Source organism: Platichthys flesus, chromosome 8 (assembly GCF_949316205.1).
Source record: "Platichthys flesus chromosome 8, fPlaFle2.1, whole genome shotgun sequence".
NCBI classification, from domain to species: Eukaryota; Metazoa; Chordata; class Actinopteri; order Pleuronectiformes; family Pleuronectidae; genus Platichthys; species Platichthys flesus.
In genome coordinates this window covers 14,974,034-14,992,311 of record NC_084952.1, presented here as the reverse complement: position 1 = coordinate 14,992,311, position 18,278 = coordinate 14,974,034, and the positions used below count along the sequence as shown (strand labels likewise).

The 18,278-nt window shown below is 40.6% G+C and overlaps 1 protein-coding gene across 1 annotated transcript; it reads right to left on the bottom strand.

Annotated features, from left to right (window-relative positions):
- Positions 1-1,577: 1,577 nt before the first annotated feature.
- frmpd3 (FERM and PDZ domain containing 3) lies at positions 1,578-15,457 on the bottom strand. The gene is made up of 11 exons (XM_062393047.1): positions 15,353-15,457; positions 12,224-12,331; positions 10,645-10,776; positions 10,201-10,320; positions 9,741-9,877; positions 9,094-9,220; positions 8,698-8,787; positions 8,302-8,481; positions 7,921-8,056; positions 6,382-7,269; positions 1,578-5,681 (listed from the first exon to the last, which is right to left on the bottom strand). The coding sequence occupies exons 2-11, from the start codon at positions 12,326-12,328 to the stop codon at positions 2,866-2,868; spliced, it is 4,731 nt and encodes a 1,576-aa protein (XP_062249031.1). The 5' UTR covers positions 12,329-12,331; positions 15,353-15,457; the 3' UTR covers positions 1,578-2,865.
- Between the last annotated feature and the right edge of the window lie 2,821 nt (positions 15,458-18,278).

Here is an 18,278-nt window from a genome sequence, read left to right as displayed (position 1 = left end):
CCCAAAAAACTAAAGTGTTTCATTTTTGAGTCAACATCAGTTTTTGTCACAGGTAACGGTAAAATCCTGCTTCAGATCTGCATGACATTTGTTTGAAGCTAATTGACATCCTGTTACTACCACCGGTTCTCTAGATGCAATGTCATTTCCAAATTCTCTGAAAGAGTTTATATAATATACTTTATTGCTCTTAAAACATGAGTTAACTTTGTACACAGACATAAGACCACAGTGACGACAAGATCATTGACAGTAAATAAAAACAGGAATGAACAGGGGCACATAAAGAAACAATGGATTAAACCATGGCGGACTCATCATGTGAATGAAACACAGACAAATCCACACAGTTTTGCAAAGCAACTGAACAGTGACAACCACAGATAATTTTTACTGTAATGTTCCAATGTTCAAGTGTTGATGAAAGAACACTGACATTTTGGTTTATAAAAATAAACATGTCCCATGCTTTATACTCATAATATACTCTTTAAAATATATGATTTGCTATTAGTGTCTATGTTACATTACTACTATAAATAATTACCTTACAGACATGTTTAATATTGTCCTTTTTACAAAATACAGAGGTTGGATAAATCTGAATGTTACAAGTAATTCTTTAAAAGTATGTCTTAGTCTCTCAAATATTTTGTATCTTATTATTTACATAACAGTGTAGAATAATACATTTTCCATATTGAATATCATTTGCAAAACATTGACATGTTGCCACCAAAGCCTTTCATTCTTGTCTGGTTTTCCACTTTAAAATAGGAACATTTTCTGGACAAACCTTTGATGGTCAAAGTATATAGCCCAGAAAGTAGCGGGAAAGACATGCAGTACAGTGGAGGAGAAAACACTGCGTATGGTTATGGAAAGTGCAAAGGAAAAACTGTTAAAAGAGAGTGCTTTTCAACACCAAGCACTGAAACCAAGGAGAGTGCAACAAAGCGGATATCCTAATTACCTTTTCATTTTGAAGATTAAATTGTCAGTATAAAATGAAAACTATTATAAGTGGGCTTTATTTGTTGTGACTGTTCAACTGTGAGTGGAAAAAATAATTACAGATAAGATTTAAGAGATATTTATCATGAATTACAAACCGTGTAACTGGCGGAAAATTGCAATAGTACTAAAAATAGAATAAAAAAAAAATCAGGTACAATTAAATTAATACCATAATTGTTTTATGGTGATTATTCAATATGCAACCTTTGTAAGTTTGATTTAAATTTAAATTTTAATATTAGTTTTTAAACATTGAAATCTCTTGATTCACGGATAATTCAGTTAAATTCCATTTGTCAGGGTGGATTTTTACAAAACAATATTACAAAAAAGTTTGAACTTAAATCCCAAAGGACTAACCAATAAATACATTTAATTTTCAAGATAAATATATAGTAGTATTTTGTAGCCCTGTTGCCACTATTCAGTTGGTTTCACAGCACTTTTTCTTAACAGTTTGTCCATTATACATGTTAGGCCAGCACAACTATAAAGCCTCTGTGATTAATATCCAGGAATAACAAGAGGATGAGACACAAAGGAGATTTCAGACAAGAAACAGATGTGTTAGTTTTATTAAAATACATAGAAAACTACTTTTGTGTGTTTCTTATATAGTTGCTAGATTGCACAATGTATTACAGCACATAGAAAGCAAATTTGTGTATATTGTATCTGAAAACCTGAATAAAAACAAGGGTCTTTTGAAACGTATAAGCTTTAACCTTGAGGAGATGAATTATGTAAAACTGGTGTTATGGACTCAGGTCAGTTTTTCAGCAGCAGAGTCAATAAAACAATGCTGTATCCAACATTAAAATACATAGATTTCAACTTCAGAGCTAATTTCAGAGGTTGTGCAAAATCCTATAGCGATACGCTTACTCACTTGCAAGTGAATGACTATGTTTAAAACTATGATTCACAACATGTGGGATGCATGTGAGCTAGTGGTCACTGAAGGTGTAAAATACACTCTGTGCATTATCAGTGTACAGTGTGGGTATTCCTTCTCTACAGCTGAGTGAGATAACAAGACTCATTACTGTACAGTGGATAAGACTGTGACTTGGGTCTCTGCTACATTGTCTGCCCTGAACATGTGTGTTTCATACCTGCACTGTTAAAGTGAGAGAATGGGCTTATGTCAGTCAGTATAGTGTAATACTGTATGACTGACTTGTCTTCATCGGTTATTTTCCAAGACCGTCACTTTCATTTGTACTCTTGTATCAGTATGCCAGACACTGTTAACATAGCCAACAGAGATCTCCATTTTGTATTACAACAGTTAGATATTTCAACAAACAAACACATCACCATCTAACCAACCAACGCTTCAGACTACGCATTTTACAGAAGTCGCTACTTGACGAGATCTCTGATATATTTTTGTCCAGTGCATACATTTATTTCTGATGATTTGTAATAGTTCTCTTAAATCAGTACATTTCAAATATATTCTTAACCTTTTTTTATTCACAAAACTTTATTATTTGCTAAGTAGACACAACTCAAATATACATTACATAGAAAATATTATACTTTGATGACGTATGTGTATTGTGAATATTAGTATGAGGTGATTAGCCCTGTGTCACCCAGTCAGTCATAGGGTTCTTATTCCATTGTGCATTAGTTAGTTGATCCTTATATTTCAAAACAAGATCCACAAGGCTACCTCAGGGCCTGTAAACATGGGATGGAACAGCTGCATTGTAATTTTTACTGAGGATGATTCATTGCACGTCTTGTAAAAAATGTAAACAATGAATAAATAATGAATTTGGATAGAGTAGCCAGCCACCAAACCGGACTGTTGTGATTACATCCCAGCAAGATTTATTTTTACTGGGCAGGTAGAGTTTTAATGGGTCGAGTAAGGGAGCTCATGTTATTGGTGTTCGAGGAAACTTGAGGGCTCACTTTCTTTGTTGGCAAGCTGCTTGAATGTCCCATTGATTCTTCTGCTGCACGCAGAAGCAAAGTGTAGTTGATAGCTACTTCCTCAACTTTTCTCAAAAGCTGCAGCCTTTGGGCTTCTGAACGAACCCCCCTGACCAATTTAATGAAAGTTTGAGTTAGTTCACACATTACTTGAAAGCTAGCTGAGACAACAGCAAGCATACGTGTTGGACTTTTTTCAACACTTGCCACACGTCGACAAGATGCTCTGAATTCTTTGAAGCGCACAGCCAGCTCTTGTTTGTACTCTGCAATTCGTGAGGGCTGAAGACGGGCCTCGCCCTCAGCTTGTGGGCCGTTAGCACACTGACGCAGGATAGCTAGTAGCTCATTAGCATCCAACTGTGCATTTAGAAAACCATCGGGTAAGCTGAATGTTTTTCCCTGTAGAGCCTGTACCCGTGCCAGGCTCCCCTCTAGTGTACCACAGGCTCTTAGGTCAATCTCCTGGGTTTGTGGCTCCTCCTCTTCCTCCTCCTCCTCCTCTTCCCCACTGCAGTCCTCTGCATTAAGAACCTGCAGTGTTTTACTTACTACAGGGAAGGTACGTGAGTCTAGCTCCATGCCTGGAAGGACCTGAAGGGGTATTGAGTATGATACCTCATCCTTCTCACTACTTTCATCTGCTGCCTCACACTTCCTATAGCAAAAACAAAATGAGCAGCATTTATCCTTGTCATCGCTGTCTTCACTGGGCATGGTCAGCATTACCTCACTGGTCCCCTCTTTACTTTCACAGAGTAGCTCTTCTCCCTGAATAAAATAAACACCTTTTTTCCCCTTCCCCTCTGCCTGGTGAGACTGAGTGTGGACTGGCTCTACTGGAGTGGGGAGCCTCAGCCCTGTGGCCCTCACTCTCTCCATCTCCTTCTCTAGACTCTTAGCTTTGGGCTTCACCTCAGCATACACAGGTGCAGTGGTGCTATTTTCCAGTTCTCCAATGCTGTAGCGTCTCTGGAGCTTCTTATATTGTGGAGCTCCAATGCATTCTGTCTGAGAAGTACAGGTGGGCAAGCAGGATCCCTGCTCTCCTCTTGGCTCTCTTGACTCAAGGCTGGTAGAGCGTATTCTTGTCGTCTTAATCTCTAAGGTCTGAGGTCTCCTAGTAGCACCTTGGGTGTGAGGAGCTTTGGAAACTGTCGGGGGGGTTTTCGATATAATTCTCTCTCTGCCTCTGTTTTGTGTCTCTGTAGTTGAGCCCACTGGTGTGTCAGGTAGTCGCATGCCCCTACACATTCGCTTACAGTCACAGCTGCGTCTCTGCTCCCTGGAGATACCCGGTGCCTTTAGGACAGGGCTTGTGCGAAGCTGGCAGGCACAAGGAGTGCCTGAGGGCACAGGTGAGGATCCCTGGGGCAAAAACTCTCCTTGGGATGATTTGGGTTTCAGCAGCTCCTCTAAAAACTCTAACTCATACTGGCGGACTTTCTGCAATTGAGCCCTTCGCTCATCTGTTTCTTTTCGCATCCTTGCTGGGAATGTAGCTGAAAGAAGGTTTCTAAAACTTAAGAAAGGGGCACTGCGTTGAGACTTACCCTTACCATTGCCTTGCTTCTTTGAGTCTCTGGCTGGGAGAGTGGATGCCATTTCTACAGATGGGTTAGGTGTTGTTGGATCATCTAAAATAGGAAACGATATGATAGGACATTTCTTCAACTCCTGGTGGGATTTGCCCTGGGAACACTCAGTCTGGCTTTCAGCTGCTTTTTCTCTCACTGCTTTAACAGGCAGATGAGGGGAGTACTTGGTTTGTATTTGAGGGCTGGGTTTTGCCAATATGGGATCAGCTCCTTCTCTAACTGCATTTTCTTTAGTGCTACCCACCTGGAGGCCTTTTGCCCGAAGACGTTCATCATCTGTTTGGGAGGATGATTGAAACACTACTACCTTCGGAACCTGTGGGTCTTTCAGTCTTAGTTGTGGCCCTGGATCCTGTTGCACTGGGCATGTGCAGAAAAGGTCATCAACTGGTAGAAGTTCTGTAGAGCTTGAAGGCTTTATGGTCTCACTAGAGGCAGTTTCGGCATCTTGGCACATATTTGATGGGGAAATCTTATCAGAGGCAGTTCTGTCCACAGGCAAGAGGATTGGTAAGGCTTTGTTTCTAGCTTCTGTATTAAGAGGTGTTGTTTTCTTCCCCTTTTTACCCTCAGAAAGATTTTGGCAGAGTGTCTCCCCAGATAAATTTGAAAGCATCTGGTTCTTACTAACTTGAGCTGTAAGTGAAGCATCAGACACTTTCAGTTCATCGGGTGACTTAGAAGGGGGATCAGGGGTGTTTGCTTTGGTGGACTCAGAGTGTGCCTTCATTTCTGCTTTCTGTTCAGTTTGAGTAATATCTTGAATCCCCCCTTGCTCTGTCACAACACTGAGTATTGCTGAGTCTTGGCTGGGACTGACTTTAAAGGGAACAGTCTTGCTGAGGATTACTTGCTTGGTTGAACAGCCAGCACGAATCTGACCCACAGAGAATGCCCCAGTACCAATAGTTTTTGCAGTGCATCCAGGGATAGCCAGAGGAAAATCACGACGGCAGAGAATACGTTCCTTGTTGATATGGTGAGCCAGCAGGTAGGCCTGGTTCTGGTTCTGCTTCATAGCTGATACCATCTCAGAAACATCTGTCAATTCTGAGGAGTTTGTCTCATGGCCTGAGTCCAATGATGATTCAGGTGTAATGGCAGCTAAAACAATCAACCCTAAGGAAGAAGACAACACACACATTGTTAGGATAATCAAGAAATAATGAATAAAGATAACACAGAATTATAACGCTTTTATAAGTGTGTTACTGTAGTTTTTAACCAGATATTTGCAGTTGAGTGGAATCATCTTAAATTCAAACAACAAAAATAATTTTTTGAACAGTCATCCAGGATGGATTTAAATCCTGTATTGAGATTGAGCTTTATGTGGGTTTGCCTCTCCCAATTGGAATGAACTGTAATTTTTTTCATGCAGATGGGTGTGTTTAACAGACCATCAATCATCCTAATCCTATGTTTATGGAATCAAAACATTTTCTGGTCAGTCTCAATATATTTATTTGAACTTTTTAGACACAACGTTGTGTCATATTGTTGTGCATCATGTTGTTTTTCATTTGATACGAGGAATAATAATTTAAGAATGACTTTAATTTTCTAGTTTAGGTTTCAGATTTTTTTCAGTAAGGCAATCTTAAAGCCTCTACCTCATAATATTACTATGTATTGCTCTAAAATTAAAAGATTACATGATTATTTAGCCATTTGACAAATATATTCGCTACAGTAAACATAGAGATTATATACTGTAAAAATATTAATTGTTTAAAAAAGCAGATTTTTAAAATTATATTAGTGCTAAATGAACTTCTTTGACTGAGATGTGGGCAGTTGCATGACTGAGGTTGTTGACCTGCAGTCTGTGTTGGCTGCTGAGGGTGATGGGGGAAGTCCTCAGAAGCTGCCAAAGCCTCTAGCGCTTGTAAGGTGGACACCAGAGCATCATCCAGCTCCTGGGCATGATCTCTGACTGTTCTCGTGGCCACATTATCGATAAGGGTCACAGGCACATCTTCCTTGGCTCTGGCTAGCTTCCCAGAGGTGACGGCTGAGCTTGCACTGGTACGAGCCTTCCTCGCTCTCTTTGGGTCATCCTCATCTGAACTGTTGTCCCTGAATCCAGGTGGTGGAGCAGCAATAGCAGATGGTGGTGGTTGCAACTTATCTTCTCCAGCATCTACCTCCTCCTCCTCGTCCTCTTCTTCATTACCTGGGGGAGGAAGGGCCATGAGATCAACAGCACCTCCATCTCGGGAGGCACAAGCACTGGAGCAGTGTTTTCCAGAGCTCCTACTACTGTTCACTGCTCCTGACAGACCCTCTGCCTTAAGCCTGGCTTTGCAGGAGTCACAGAAGTATCGTGATGTTTTCTGGGATTGACCCATTGTTTGGGCTCGGATTCTAAATCCTGCATTCTCCACTGCTGGGCTCTCTAAAACCCCAGTTATTTCCTCTGTACTCTGCTGGGTGGGGTCTGACTTGGTTCGAGGCCGACCTGGGGGCTCCTGAGAAATAAAGTTCTCATTGATGTCAAGTTCAGTGTCTGGTTGGATCTCCTGAAATTGTTGTTGCTCTCGAAGGTGGACATGACACAGCCCTAGGTGCTGAGGCTCTGCTGGAATTACGGCCCTTGAAGACCCTGACTCTCTGTGCGAGCTTTCCCTCTCGTCCCCTCGCCGACTTCCACTTGGCAAGCTGGTTGCCCCAGAACGTGGGTGGGCATGGTGGGAGCTTCTGTAATCTGAGGATAGAATTGTCAGAGCAGTGAAGAGTTTGAGGTATCAATAACTAGTGGGTATAGAGAAGATCCAGATGGAAAGCAGAGGCGACAGCGGGTGGTCACATGGGGGTTACTTGTTATTTCAGAGATGGATGTTGGAAGCTTGTTTGAGATTTGAAAGTTAGATTCTGGTGGAATGTGATGGTATGATGATCCGTCTTCTAAGTAGACTACAGGTTGAGACAGCAGATGGTAGACGATCTGTTCATGTTTAAAAGTAAAATGTCCATGATTAAATCTAAAATTTGTATTCATTCTCAAAATCCATAATAAAATGTTGAGGAAAAGAGAGATGAGGTATCCCATTCCAATGAGTCAAGATGGAGATGAGAGACAGCAGAGGGCGCCATGGGATGGTAGATCGAGGAAAGCCTGGTTACTATACGCAATGGTTTCAGTCAATGAAGAAGCAGATCAATATCCATGAAAATATAATGAGGAATCCAAATATTGTCTAACATGCCATGTCTAATGGGATTCTGAAATAGAAATATGTCAACCATTTTCACAATGTTATTTTCTGTAAATCATCTGCACTTAATACATATTGCCTAATCAGAGCAATCAGCATTCAACATTAACCAATTCAAGTCAAAAAGACTTCCAACATACCTGCCTTGGTCAGCTGAGACTGACCAGGTGTCCGGAAGTAGATGGTCCGTTTAGGGTCTACAAACAACTTGTAGTAGCCAGAGATGAGGCATGCAAAGTTGCTGGCATCAGGCCACTCCATTAACAGGACCAGCGGCTGCAGGGAGTGATAGGGAGGGGAATTAGGAGACAGGAAATGAGCATCACCTGCTCGTTTTCCAATGACCTGATGAAATAGAATATATAAAAAAGCTTTGTACTCAATTTGGTCATAAATAGAGTTAAAATGGAAACTGTAGCTCTAAAGAGATGCCATACTAAATGGACATTTTCCTTGCTTTTAAATGGTTTTATTGTTCTTTATTGATGTTATTTTAACATGCACCTGCTCTGCTTTAATACCTTGGCTTCATGGATTGTCACCTCCACACGTGCCACTCCTTGGCTCTCTCGGTAGAGTTGGATCTTGGCAACCCTACTGAACTCAGTCAGAACTGTTGTGAGGTTGTTTTTCAGGTCAATTACATGACTAATGCCATGTCGTGGGCCCACAAGTAGGGTTGTGGCTGACTGTTTCTCATCCTGTTAAAAGACATAGGATGTTTGCAATGATACCCTTTTAATTTCTTAACTGGAACAACACACTTCACCTTTACAAATCCGCTGTTTAGACAATTTCTTGGGAAATGAGTGCTTTTAAAAAGCTGTATTTGCATCTACAAGCAAAGCTTCAAAGAAATCAAAGGAATTAGGTACTAGAGACATTCTGGACTGTAAAAAGATTAAAAAATGTTTTACCAGTCCGGCAGTGTGGAATAAAATTCCTCCAAAAGGTGGGAGGTCATTCAGTACACGCATGTATTGCAGCTTTCCTTGGAGAGGAGGGACCTGTCAACAGAATGATAAACAAGAAACTATCATCTTTGAATGGGGAATCCTCTTTCAGCACTCACTATGTCATCCTCCAGAGGGTACTCTTGAGCCACGTATGTTAGGAGTACAGTCTTATGCAACAGTTACATCTTAAGAGAGAGAGAGAGAAAGAGAGCATGTCTTTGGATAAAGTACTGGTTATCTAGCAGATTTACTGTTTGTTACCTTATAATTAAAATTTCCTTCAAACAAGAAGACAAATTTTGAGATTTCAATTTTAAAAGTAATGAAGTTTTATTAAAATGTTTAATTTGAGGAAACCTTGTTGCCTGATGGTGGTGGATGCTGGTAAGTCTTCAGCAACTGAGACAGAGTCTTGCACACATTCTTCTCCTTGACTGTTGGAAGCAGAGTAAGGGGTAGAAAAGGCTCCAGTCCCCACTCTTTTCTGTGACAGAATGAAAGAGGAAAGTAAGAGGGAGTTCATGAAAAGAAAAGAAGAAAAACATCAGAGTTGCTTGTAGGGAACTCTTAGCAACTGAAGACACAGAGGAGTTTTTTGTTCATCTCGCTGGAAACGATGGTGTCCCTAGCTTGACCCTAAGTCAATTACCAGCACAGTGGATCTGTTAAGCTTCTGAAGTTGTGATGGCAGAAGCTTATGACTTGCTAGGTTGAGGTTACATAGAATAAACAAGCAAATTGCAGGAGAGATGTTATTTCAGAAAGCAATAGATTTCTTTGTCTCATGATGACATGAGGAAAATGATCCATGAACAGCTTGTGTTTTAAAAATTATTAGGATTAATTATCAATCATCTTTATATTACTGACTGAACAAACTTCACCGTGGGATGCAGTGATTTTCTCTTCAGAATTCTTTATGAGGGAAAAGAATGCAGTACATCCATTTAGTCTTCAATTCCTCATAAATTAATTTCATGGCTAATTCATTTTTTTGGACTTACTCAACATGCTTGAGAGAGATCTTCTGATTGGGCCTTGCAGAGGACACAGTGATGTAGATATGGAGTGCAGCCAAACGTAACGTGATGTCAGATTTCCAGTCCATGCCAAAACGCTCCTTGATAACGTCATTGCGATTCTGTGAGGACATGAGGAAATGCTTTGTACACAGCTAATAATGAACAACACTGATAAAGACCAGATGGGTAAGTCTAATATTAGTTAAGTTGCTATAGTTACAACTTTGAGGCTTTTGGATAGTTGCACATGACATCTGGCATGTCATTTTTTGTAACTCTAAAATTACCAAACAAACCCAATCCACGATATTATCTAGAATGAAACTAGCCACCCATAGGAATTTGGATCAGTGGCTCTCCTGCTGCTCGAGGGGACAGCTCTCCAACATTGTCATGAGACTGGAGGACATCCTTATAAAAGCCCTTTTAATCCATTGATTACCTGTATGTAGAGGTACTCAAATGCAGCGGGGTCCCTTCTCAACAGGTCTGCAGGGTCCTTGGGGAAGAAGCAGATGCGGAACAGACACTTCATCCCTTGGAAATAGGTTCGATGCACCACCTGGGGGAATACACCAGTAGCAGCTAGTTAACAACTACATCCTTAAAATTAGTCACAAACGCAAAAGTTTGAGACCACTTAAATGTTGAACCATCAACCGACCAATAATGGCAACAACCTCAAGTGATTATTCTATTCAGAATATGTCAGAAACGAAACATAAAGACAGACTAAGAAATACACACCAAGTTCAGAAATGCTTTCTAACCAACCACCAATTAATTTGGTTTCTTTTATTGCTTGTATACTGCTAAACCCATCGATATCATTAGAAGTTTTAGACGCATTTTAAACCAATTTCCCAGTTTTTGGGGGGTGTCTTACATGTGTTAACGGCTGGTTCTCCTGTAGCAGCTGCAACCTCTGATTCTGCTCCAGACCACCTGCCTCAAGTACTAAGGCAAAGTGCTCTATGTAGCGTAGTGAGAGGCGGTCCTGCAGTGAGGACATCACATCCTTGAAGGAGAGAGATCCTCAGGTTAGATACTGAAATACAGTTCCACAGGAAGAATACATTCTACTACAGGTCAAATATACATTTCATGTATGGAGAATATTTTTACACTGAATTCCCTCCATGTTTATAGAGAGTGATTTGTCAAACTGATATCCTTGTTTAGGCTTCTGACGATGATATCATGTTTGGCATTATGTGCCAGGAGGGCTTCTATAGATGTTCTCCATTCTGCACAGCAAGTGCATCCATTTGAAGAAAATAAAATTTGTGTGAACTTCTGCTCTTGTGCAGATCATTATCTATGAACCATGTTTAGGTTTTCACATATCCTTTTTCAAAAATTCAGAGAACACTGTCAAAGGGGAAATTCACAATTTTTCTGTTATTGAGGGCTATCTCCAAGGTTTAAATGTCATAATTTATATGCACTGTTAATACATCAGAGCCATTTACATTAAAAATGATTGTTTTGTAGTGATATGTTGCTGTAGTTTGGCTGAAACCTCAATATAGAGGCTCGTTCAGACCTGGAAAATATGTAAACTAATAATTTTCTGTGTGGTTTGCATTACAAAGACGCCCGAGGAAGCCACATAATCTGAATGATCCACAGAAAGCTGTATATTGTAGTGTAAAATACTGAAGGAAAGCTTCTTTAGTTGACAGGCTGTGTAATGGGCATACTACTGGGCATCCTATTATGCCAATTGTGTTATTGTTTTATTGATCTGAGCCTTCTTATTATGCTGGAAATCCATTTAATTAGGCTAACAGTGGAGAGGTTCCTCCATCTCTCCTTTAAAGAGCTGCTCTGTTTCTCTTTCCCCTCTCACTCTCTCTCACCATTAGCAGAGGAGAGATTTAGAATATGTTTAATGGCTCTGCTCTGAGATGTCAGACTCATCTAGGAGAGTGATCTAGGGATAGAGATGACCTCACTGACTCATTTCAACTGTTTATTTTATTACTGCAATCACATAAGATCTTAAATAAAATAAAAAACCAAGGGGGTGATGTTTTCCCCAAAATTAGAGCTGTTTAATTTTCAAAAAGAGCACAAGGGAATTTTGATTTAAAAAATGTATAATCATTCCATTAGGCATATTCTATTATTACATATTAAACATCAATGAATAATTGACACTATTCAATGGAAAAGCCAATGATAGTAATTATTGGTAATATTATGACATATTTATACTCTGCCTCTTTAAGCCAGTTAGAGATATTTCTATCATACATTGCAATATTTTATTTGAGTTCCAATAAATTAAGTTTTTTGCTGCCTGGGGCAGGGAATAAACTGTAAACACAAATTGACATATTATACATTTTTAAGCTGATATTGTGAGACTATTTGCTCGTACTGCAGATAGGAGGTGGCATCGTTAGTCCTTTAGTGGGTATTATACTGTATTCTACTGGTCACCTGTTGTGAATACGTACCCTAACAGTGGTACGGCTGTCAAACGTAAAGGACTTAATCTGTCCATTCTCCAGGAACACCTTCAACACATTTGGTATGAGTAGCAAGGAGTCGTCCTTGAGCATTGTCTGAAAAATATTTAGGGAGAAAAACCTTCAGTTAAATGGAAAATATGTATGGTAAATGTGAGAATGTGCCTAAAGGTTAATCAAGAATTGCTAAATACAAACACGATCAGTCAAGGGTTTTTACTTTGCTATTGAGATAGTAGCAGTAGAACGAAGGGGAAAAGGAGGTGAGAGAAAATAACAATGGAGAGATACTTCATACAAATAAAATTGGATGGTGGGAATGAAAGCCCTCGCAAAGAGCTGAGAAAGTAACAAGAGGTGTAGCCGGATTCAAGGTCACTGCCTTTACCCAAAGCACTGCCTTTATCCTGATAAAAGTTTACAAAAAGAACTACCTAGTTCTCATCATATAGTTTGACAGGACCACAGTTGTGATCAGAGGATAAGAAGGTCCTGAGGTTTTTCAATGAGACATTTGGATGCATGCATAGATGGAGCAGAAAACAGCCTTGCAGCCCTTCATCCTTGTTCCTGTATTATTCTATTTCAGAATCAGAATCAGAATCAGAATTCTTTTTATTGCCTTGTATATTTTCACATACAGGAAATTGCCTTGGTGTGGTTGGTGCACTTTACAAACAGCAATATAAAAACAACAATATAGAGCAATATAAACATCAATATAAAAAACAACAATATCGAAAAAATAATATATACAGTAAATGTGTTGTGTTCGGTTTTAAGGTGCAAAGATTGGTGGTAGTGCCAATAATGTAGTGTTATAAATTATGTGCGAGGGTGGGGGGGGGGGGGGTCAGCAGAGTCAGATGATCAGATTTGTCAGAACAGTAGGCAGAAATTACTCATAACAGTAAGGGGATGTCAATTTATTAAAACAGTATATCTAAAAAATTCAGATTCAGCTGAAAAAGAGATTCAAAAGGCTCAACAAGCTGTTCTTCTTTGGAGATTGAAGGTGGTTAAGGCCTGCATGCGTAATAAGTCAACAGATCTTTCTCCATACTTCAACGGTCAGCATGCACCAATCAGCAAAAGTCAGCACGCAGCAGAGAAGAGAAACCTCAAACATTCTCCCCATTGCGAGCTGCTACCTTTGTCCTTGTTTGTGAGCAGGAGCTGATTTGTCACATGCGGGGAAAGTGTTATCAGGGACAAATCACAGCCCAGTGCCATGGCCTCATCTCTGTGAGGAGAATGTCATGCTATAAATTTGGGGTTTGGTGGCTGAAATATCTGATCATTACCAATCATATCACCCCCCTTCCACTATCTGCATCAGCATTATTGAGATTAACAATTGTGAGATAGAAACAGTGAGGAAGATTGAGGAAGAGAACAGATCCAGCCTCCTGTTGATTGCATTTAATGAAACGGGTGGCCTTCGCTGGCTTGATTTAGGGCCACTAAAGGAAGCCTGTGGTGTTCTCTTGATCTCGCCTGCTGGTACTGCAAGGCCTGAGTGGACGGTCGACTCAGCAGCGATGAAAAGCAATCGGTTGCTTAAAACTGTGTTAAAGGTTATCAGCGACCTGGTGGTCCCTGCATGATCAATCCAGTTCTCCATCTTCTTCCATTAAGTACATACTAAATGGAAAATAAAAATGAAATGCCCTTTCCCCACTGATTATTTATTGATTGTCTTGATGCTTGTCATCTTCATTCTCTCACTTTATTTACAGTCATAGATCTTTGGTTGACCACAAGGGGCTAGGGACTGAATCCATATTTGGGATGGAGAGTGGTGTGGTGAATGATATATTTCATTTTGTGAAATACAATTCTGCTCCATGTAGTGCCATTCCATCATCTAATATACATAAAATTATATATTCAAAGGGTTTGTCAAAAACACAGTCATGGCCTTCTGACTTAAATGTAACACACCTTCCTTTTCCTCCCTATTTCGTGACTGGGTTCTGAATAAGTAGTCTCTCTTCTCTCACAGCTCACCTGCAGTTGAGGAGCCTTTTGCAGGCACTGATCCCTACCCGCAAGTTGACATGATAGTTTTCTTAGTTTTATGACATTGCAAACCCTGTCTGTCAGCTTACTTCGCTCAAAGTATGTCTCAATGGGGAGATGTTATTATGCAGTCTTTCCCATAAATGATCTAGATTGTGTTGGGCTCCCATATTCCAATTTCTACTGCCACAATTTTATATTGAACCAACACATTTTGACCCATCTCATAGTGTAATAAGAGATCTCTAACTTGGGGTGTGCACTGCTATTTGCAGAGTCACCCTACCAGGTGCTTGCACTTTACCATACATGAGACCTCATAGTTTCAGCTGCAGTTTGATTTCGCTTGAAACCTTCGTTCGTATGCATGTACACAATTCTTACCACTATACATGGAATTAGTTTTGTGTGAAACGCTGAATTAGTTCCTATGTAAATCTTGATTTTCCCTAAAGGGGACTTTTATAGTTTTCTTTGGACAAATATTAGAATGAAAAGTTGCTAAATAAACCATCAAAGGATCAGATATACCATGCTGATTGACTATCACATCTTTTTAATAATAATTAGGAAAATATTTAATAGAATATGAATATGGGGTACAATAACTCCTCAACTATCCCAAAAAAGACTACTGAAATTCCTTACTTATCTCTATTTTTCTGACCCTCCCTTACCCCTTATAATTTGTCCCTTACCTCATACATATTTCACACAGCAGGCCTTAACTTTATTCCAAGCCATATGAGGGATATTTGTAGCCTAGATGTTGATAAAAGAGCGAAATCACCCGGAAAACATTTCCAAGTGGTATTATGTCTTAAAATGTCTGAATGCCTTAGAAAGAGGTTCAGGTTGTTCCTGCAAGAATTCAAATCAGTCAGTCAAGCAATTTATTCTCAGCCAAACTGCTTGACCGAAAAACATGCACGGACACACACAGACACATGGAGAAACAAACACAACATAGAGAAGCTCAGACTCAAACAAGGGGGAGAGAGGACTTTTGCGATCAAACAAAAGACATGCGCAGCAGAACAGGAAGGGACAGGGTAACAGCACAAGCCACAGGGAGACGTGTCATGTAGAACTTACTGAGTCCGGGTCGCTGATGGACACTTGCTCTGAAAAGCGCACTTTAGGCGGGTTAGTTCGCAGCCGGGCCTTTTTGGCTGCGCTTATGAAGGCAGACTTAGGTGACTGAGGATGAGAAGAGAGAGAGAAGAACTCTTGAATCAGCTTGGAAGACGAGACGTCAAAATTAGAGAAAGCCCCATTGACTGCCAGTGCTAAAGTGTGTTGGAGAGCCGACTAATGCTGCTGCAATGCGACAACTCCAAATCTTCTTAAGATGTGATGCTCACCTAAATATTTTTTAAATGTTGTGTTTACTGGCCTGAGAGCAATAACGATCTTAGCCGCTTGATCAAATAGACAAATCCCTCCAGAATAGCTGCATATATCCAAATGATTAAATAAAAAAAGATTTAAACATCAGCGTTTCATCTTCTGAAAATATCCAGGTTTGGCATCCGGCTTAATTCAGAGTACATTTCTATTTCAACTGTATGGGTGCACAGAAAATCTTTATTTAACAAAGTATCGTGTAGGTGTTGATATGATGTGTAGACGTGGCCATAAATGCTAATATAATCTATATATGTCTTTAATGGGTGAGTGTGCACTGCAGGAACAAAATACTGAGTGTTTCTGCATGATTCACAGTAAAAGTAAACGTGTTAAAACCCGATGAAGAGTAAGAGAAATCCTGTGGGAGAGGAACATGAAAGAGAGCGTGGCCCATTATACTACCTGATGGGGCTGCAGCACAGTGAGAACTATCAAGTCTTTGCAGCGTCTATGGAGAGACAACAAGAGAGTGAAGTGGGTTAGATAATGCCATGGACGGCATGGCATTTAGAGAGCTTCTCCAGTTTCTATCTGCCATTTCCTCACTGTCCTTCAGCCGCCAAAGGGACTGACTCATCCACAGATTTGTGTTCATGTAACTCATCAGCAGCAGAAAGAAACAGTTTGTTTCTCACAATCTACCCTCCTCACCCGCGTCCTTTCTCCTCCCCCTTGCCCCTGACCTGTGCCCTCCCTCCCTCCTGGGACAGTAAAGGATGTTACCTTACAAGGTCTATGACTCTCTCTCTGGGCGCGTCGCTCACCGTCTCCTTGTTAATGGCCAAGATCTGGTCCCCGGGGAGAAGCTTGCCAAAGGAGGGGCCGTCTGCAAATGAGACGGGACAGACACAGCCAGGAGGCCAAGTCATGTGCGTGCGATAAAGATATATAACTTGATACATCACATCACAGGATTAACTTAATGGGCCATCACTCTTGTATTCCATGTATTCTCCACTCACATGCACACTCACGCACACGCGCACACACACACACATTTTCTCCATAACCTCAGTGGATATTACATTGAATTACTTATTCCTGGAGACTAACTCTCACCTTAAGCATAGCGTCTACTTACCTTACCCCTACCTTGACTTGAAGCTTACCTTAAAACATGTTTCCATGAAATTGAATGATTTAGGTTATGGTGACTTACTTATCTTCACATGGGGAAGGGTTAGGGTTACACATACCCTCACACAGACGCACACACACTAACCAGCAGAGACGGAGCGTACAATGACAGGCCTCTGGCTGCCTGCAACGAAGCCGAAGCCTTGAGTCGGGTGGCGCTGGATGGTGACCTGTCGAGCTGAGGCCGGACTTAGGGTACCACTGTCCATACCATCTTGGCTCTCCTCTAACATCGCAGAGCTGCAGAGTGCACACAGACACAAATGTAAAACACCCACAAACGGTTTTTAAAATCCGACTTTGCGTGATGTGTCATGTCACGTGTTGCGACGCGCACCTTTCACATGCATTCGTATGTCCATCCTGGACCTTGGCCATCCCCTGAGAGGAGGGAGCAGCATGGGACAGGGTTGCACTGCAAGGACCTCACTCTGTTTTGCACTCATTCACCTGCACACAGGGAGAAAGAAGTGAAGCCGTTTGCCTTACAGTAAAAAGGATCTAAATCACTTTACACACAGCGTCTCTAAGCACACCTTGGAATGCAGCTACACAGAAAACTGAAAAGATAAATGTGAGCTGAAAAATGTAATGTTCAACAAAAGAATCTCAGACATCCTCCTGTCAACAAGGCGTATCTGTCTCATATGCTTTGCAAGGAAAACATGCTCAATATGGAAGCAAACATGTAGGCATTTCATTCAAATATGTAGCAGCTATCATCCAAATACACACAGAGTATTTAACACAGTAAGATCTCTGAATCTGCCAGTCTCTGCCAGTGTAGACCAAGCTACTGCTGTGAACCACACATGCTCTTTTACAGATGCCTGTGTGGGAGGCAGTGACAGCAAGATTACTGAAAGCCTCAGCGTGAGTGTATATGTGGCACGTGGGTTTCTGTGTAGCAGAAAAATGACTCAAAGAAGAAAGAAATGGATGAAAACGATTGTTTGAGGGAAAGAGAGCCAGATATTTGTACTCATGTCTGCGATCTCAGACTCGGATGATTGCTGGCTGAGGACGAGACACTGAATTGTGATGTTAATGGCGTGGATGGGAGAAAACAGAAAGAGACAGACCAGCTGAATTGGATTATAATGCGGGGATACACTGAAGAGAGCAAATACCGTTCTAAGTGCCACAAACCGTCAGTAGAAGGAGTGCGAGTCACATAAGTCAATATTTCAGATTCATATTCTTGTCACTTGTTATTTCTGATTAGAGTGGCTTATGGAGCACCACGGCTCATTTACAATTCCAGCGATGCATTACTGATCTCTACCTTGTGTCATGGTATCAGATGGGGATTGATGTATCGTAGATTGGCTTCATATCGAGTGCAATCCATGACTACAAATCCATTGCATTATGTGTGCTTTGAATCTCAATTACATTAATCGTTTAAAAAGACAAGAGTAGAACAAAAATGTCAACATTCAATATTTAGCTGACTTACAAAGGATCATATGTC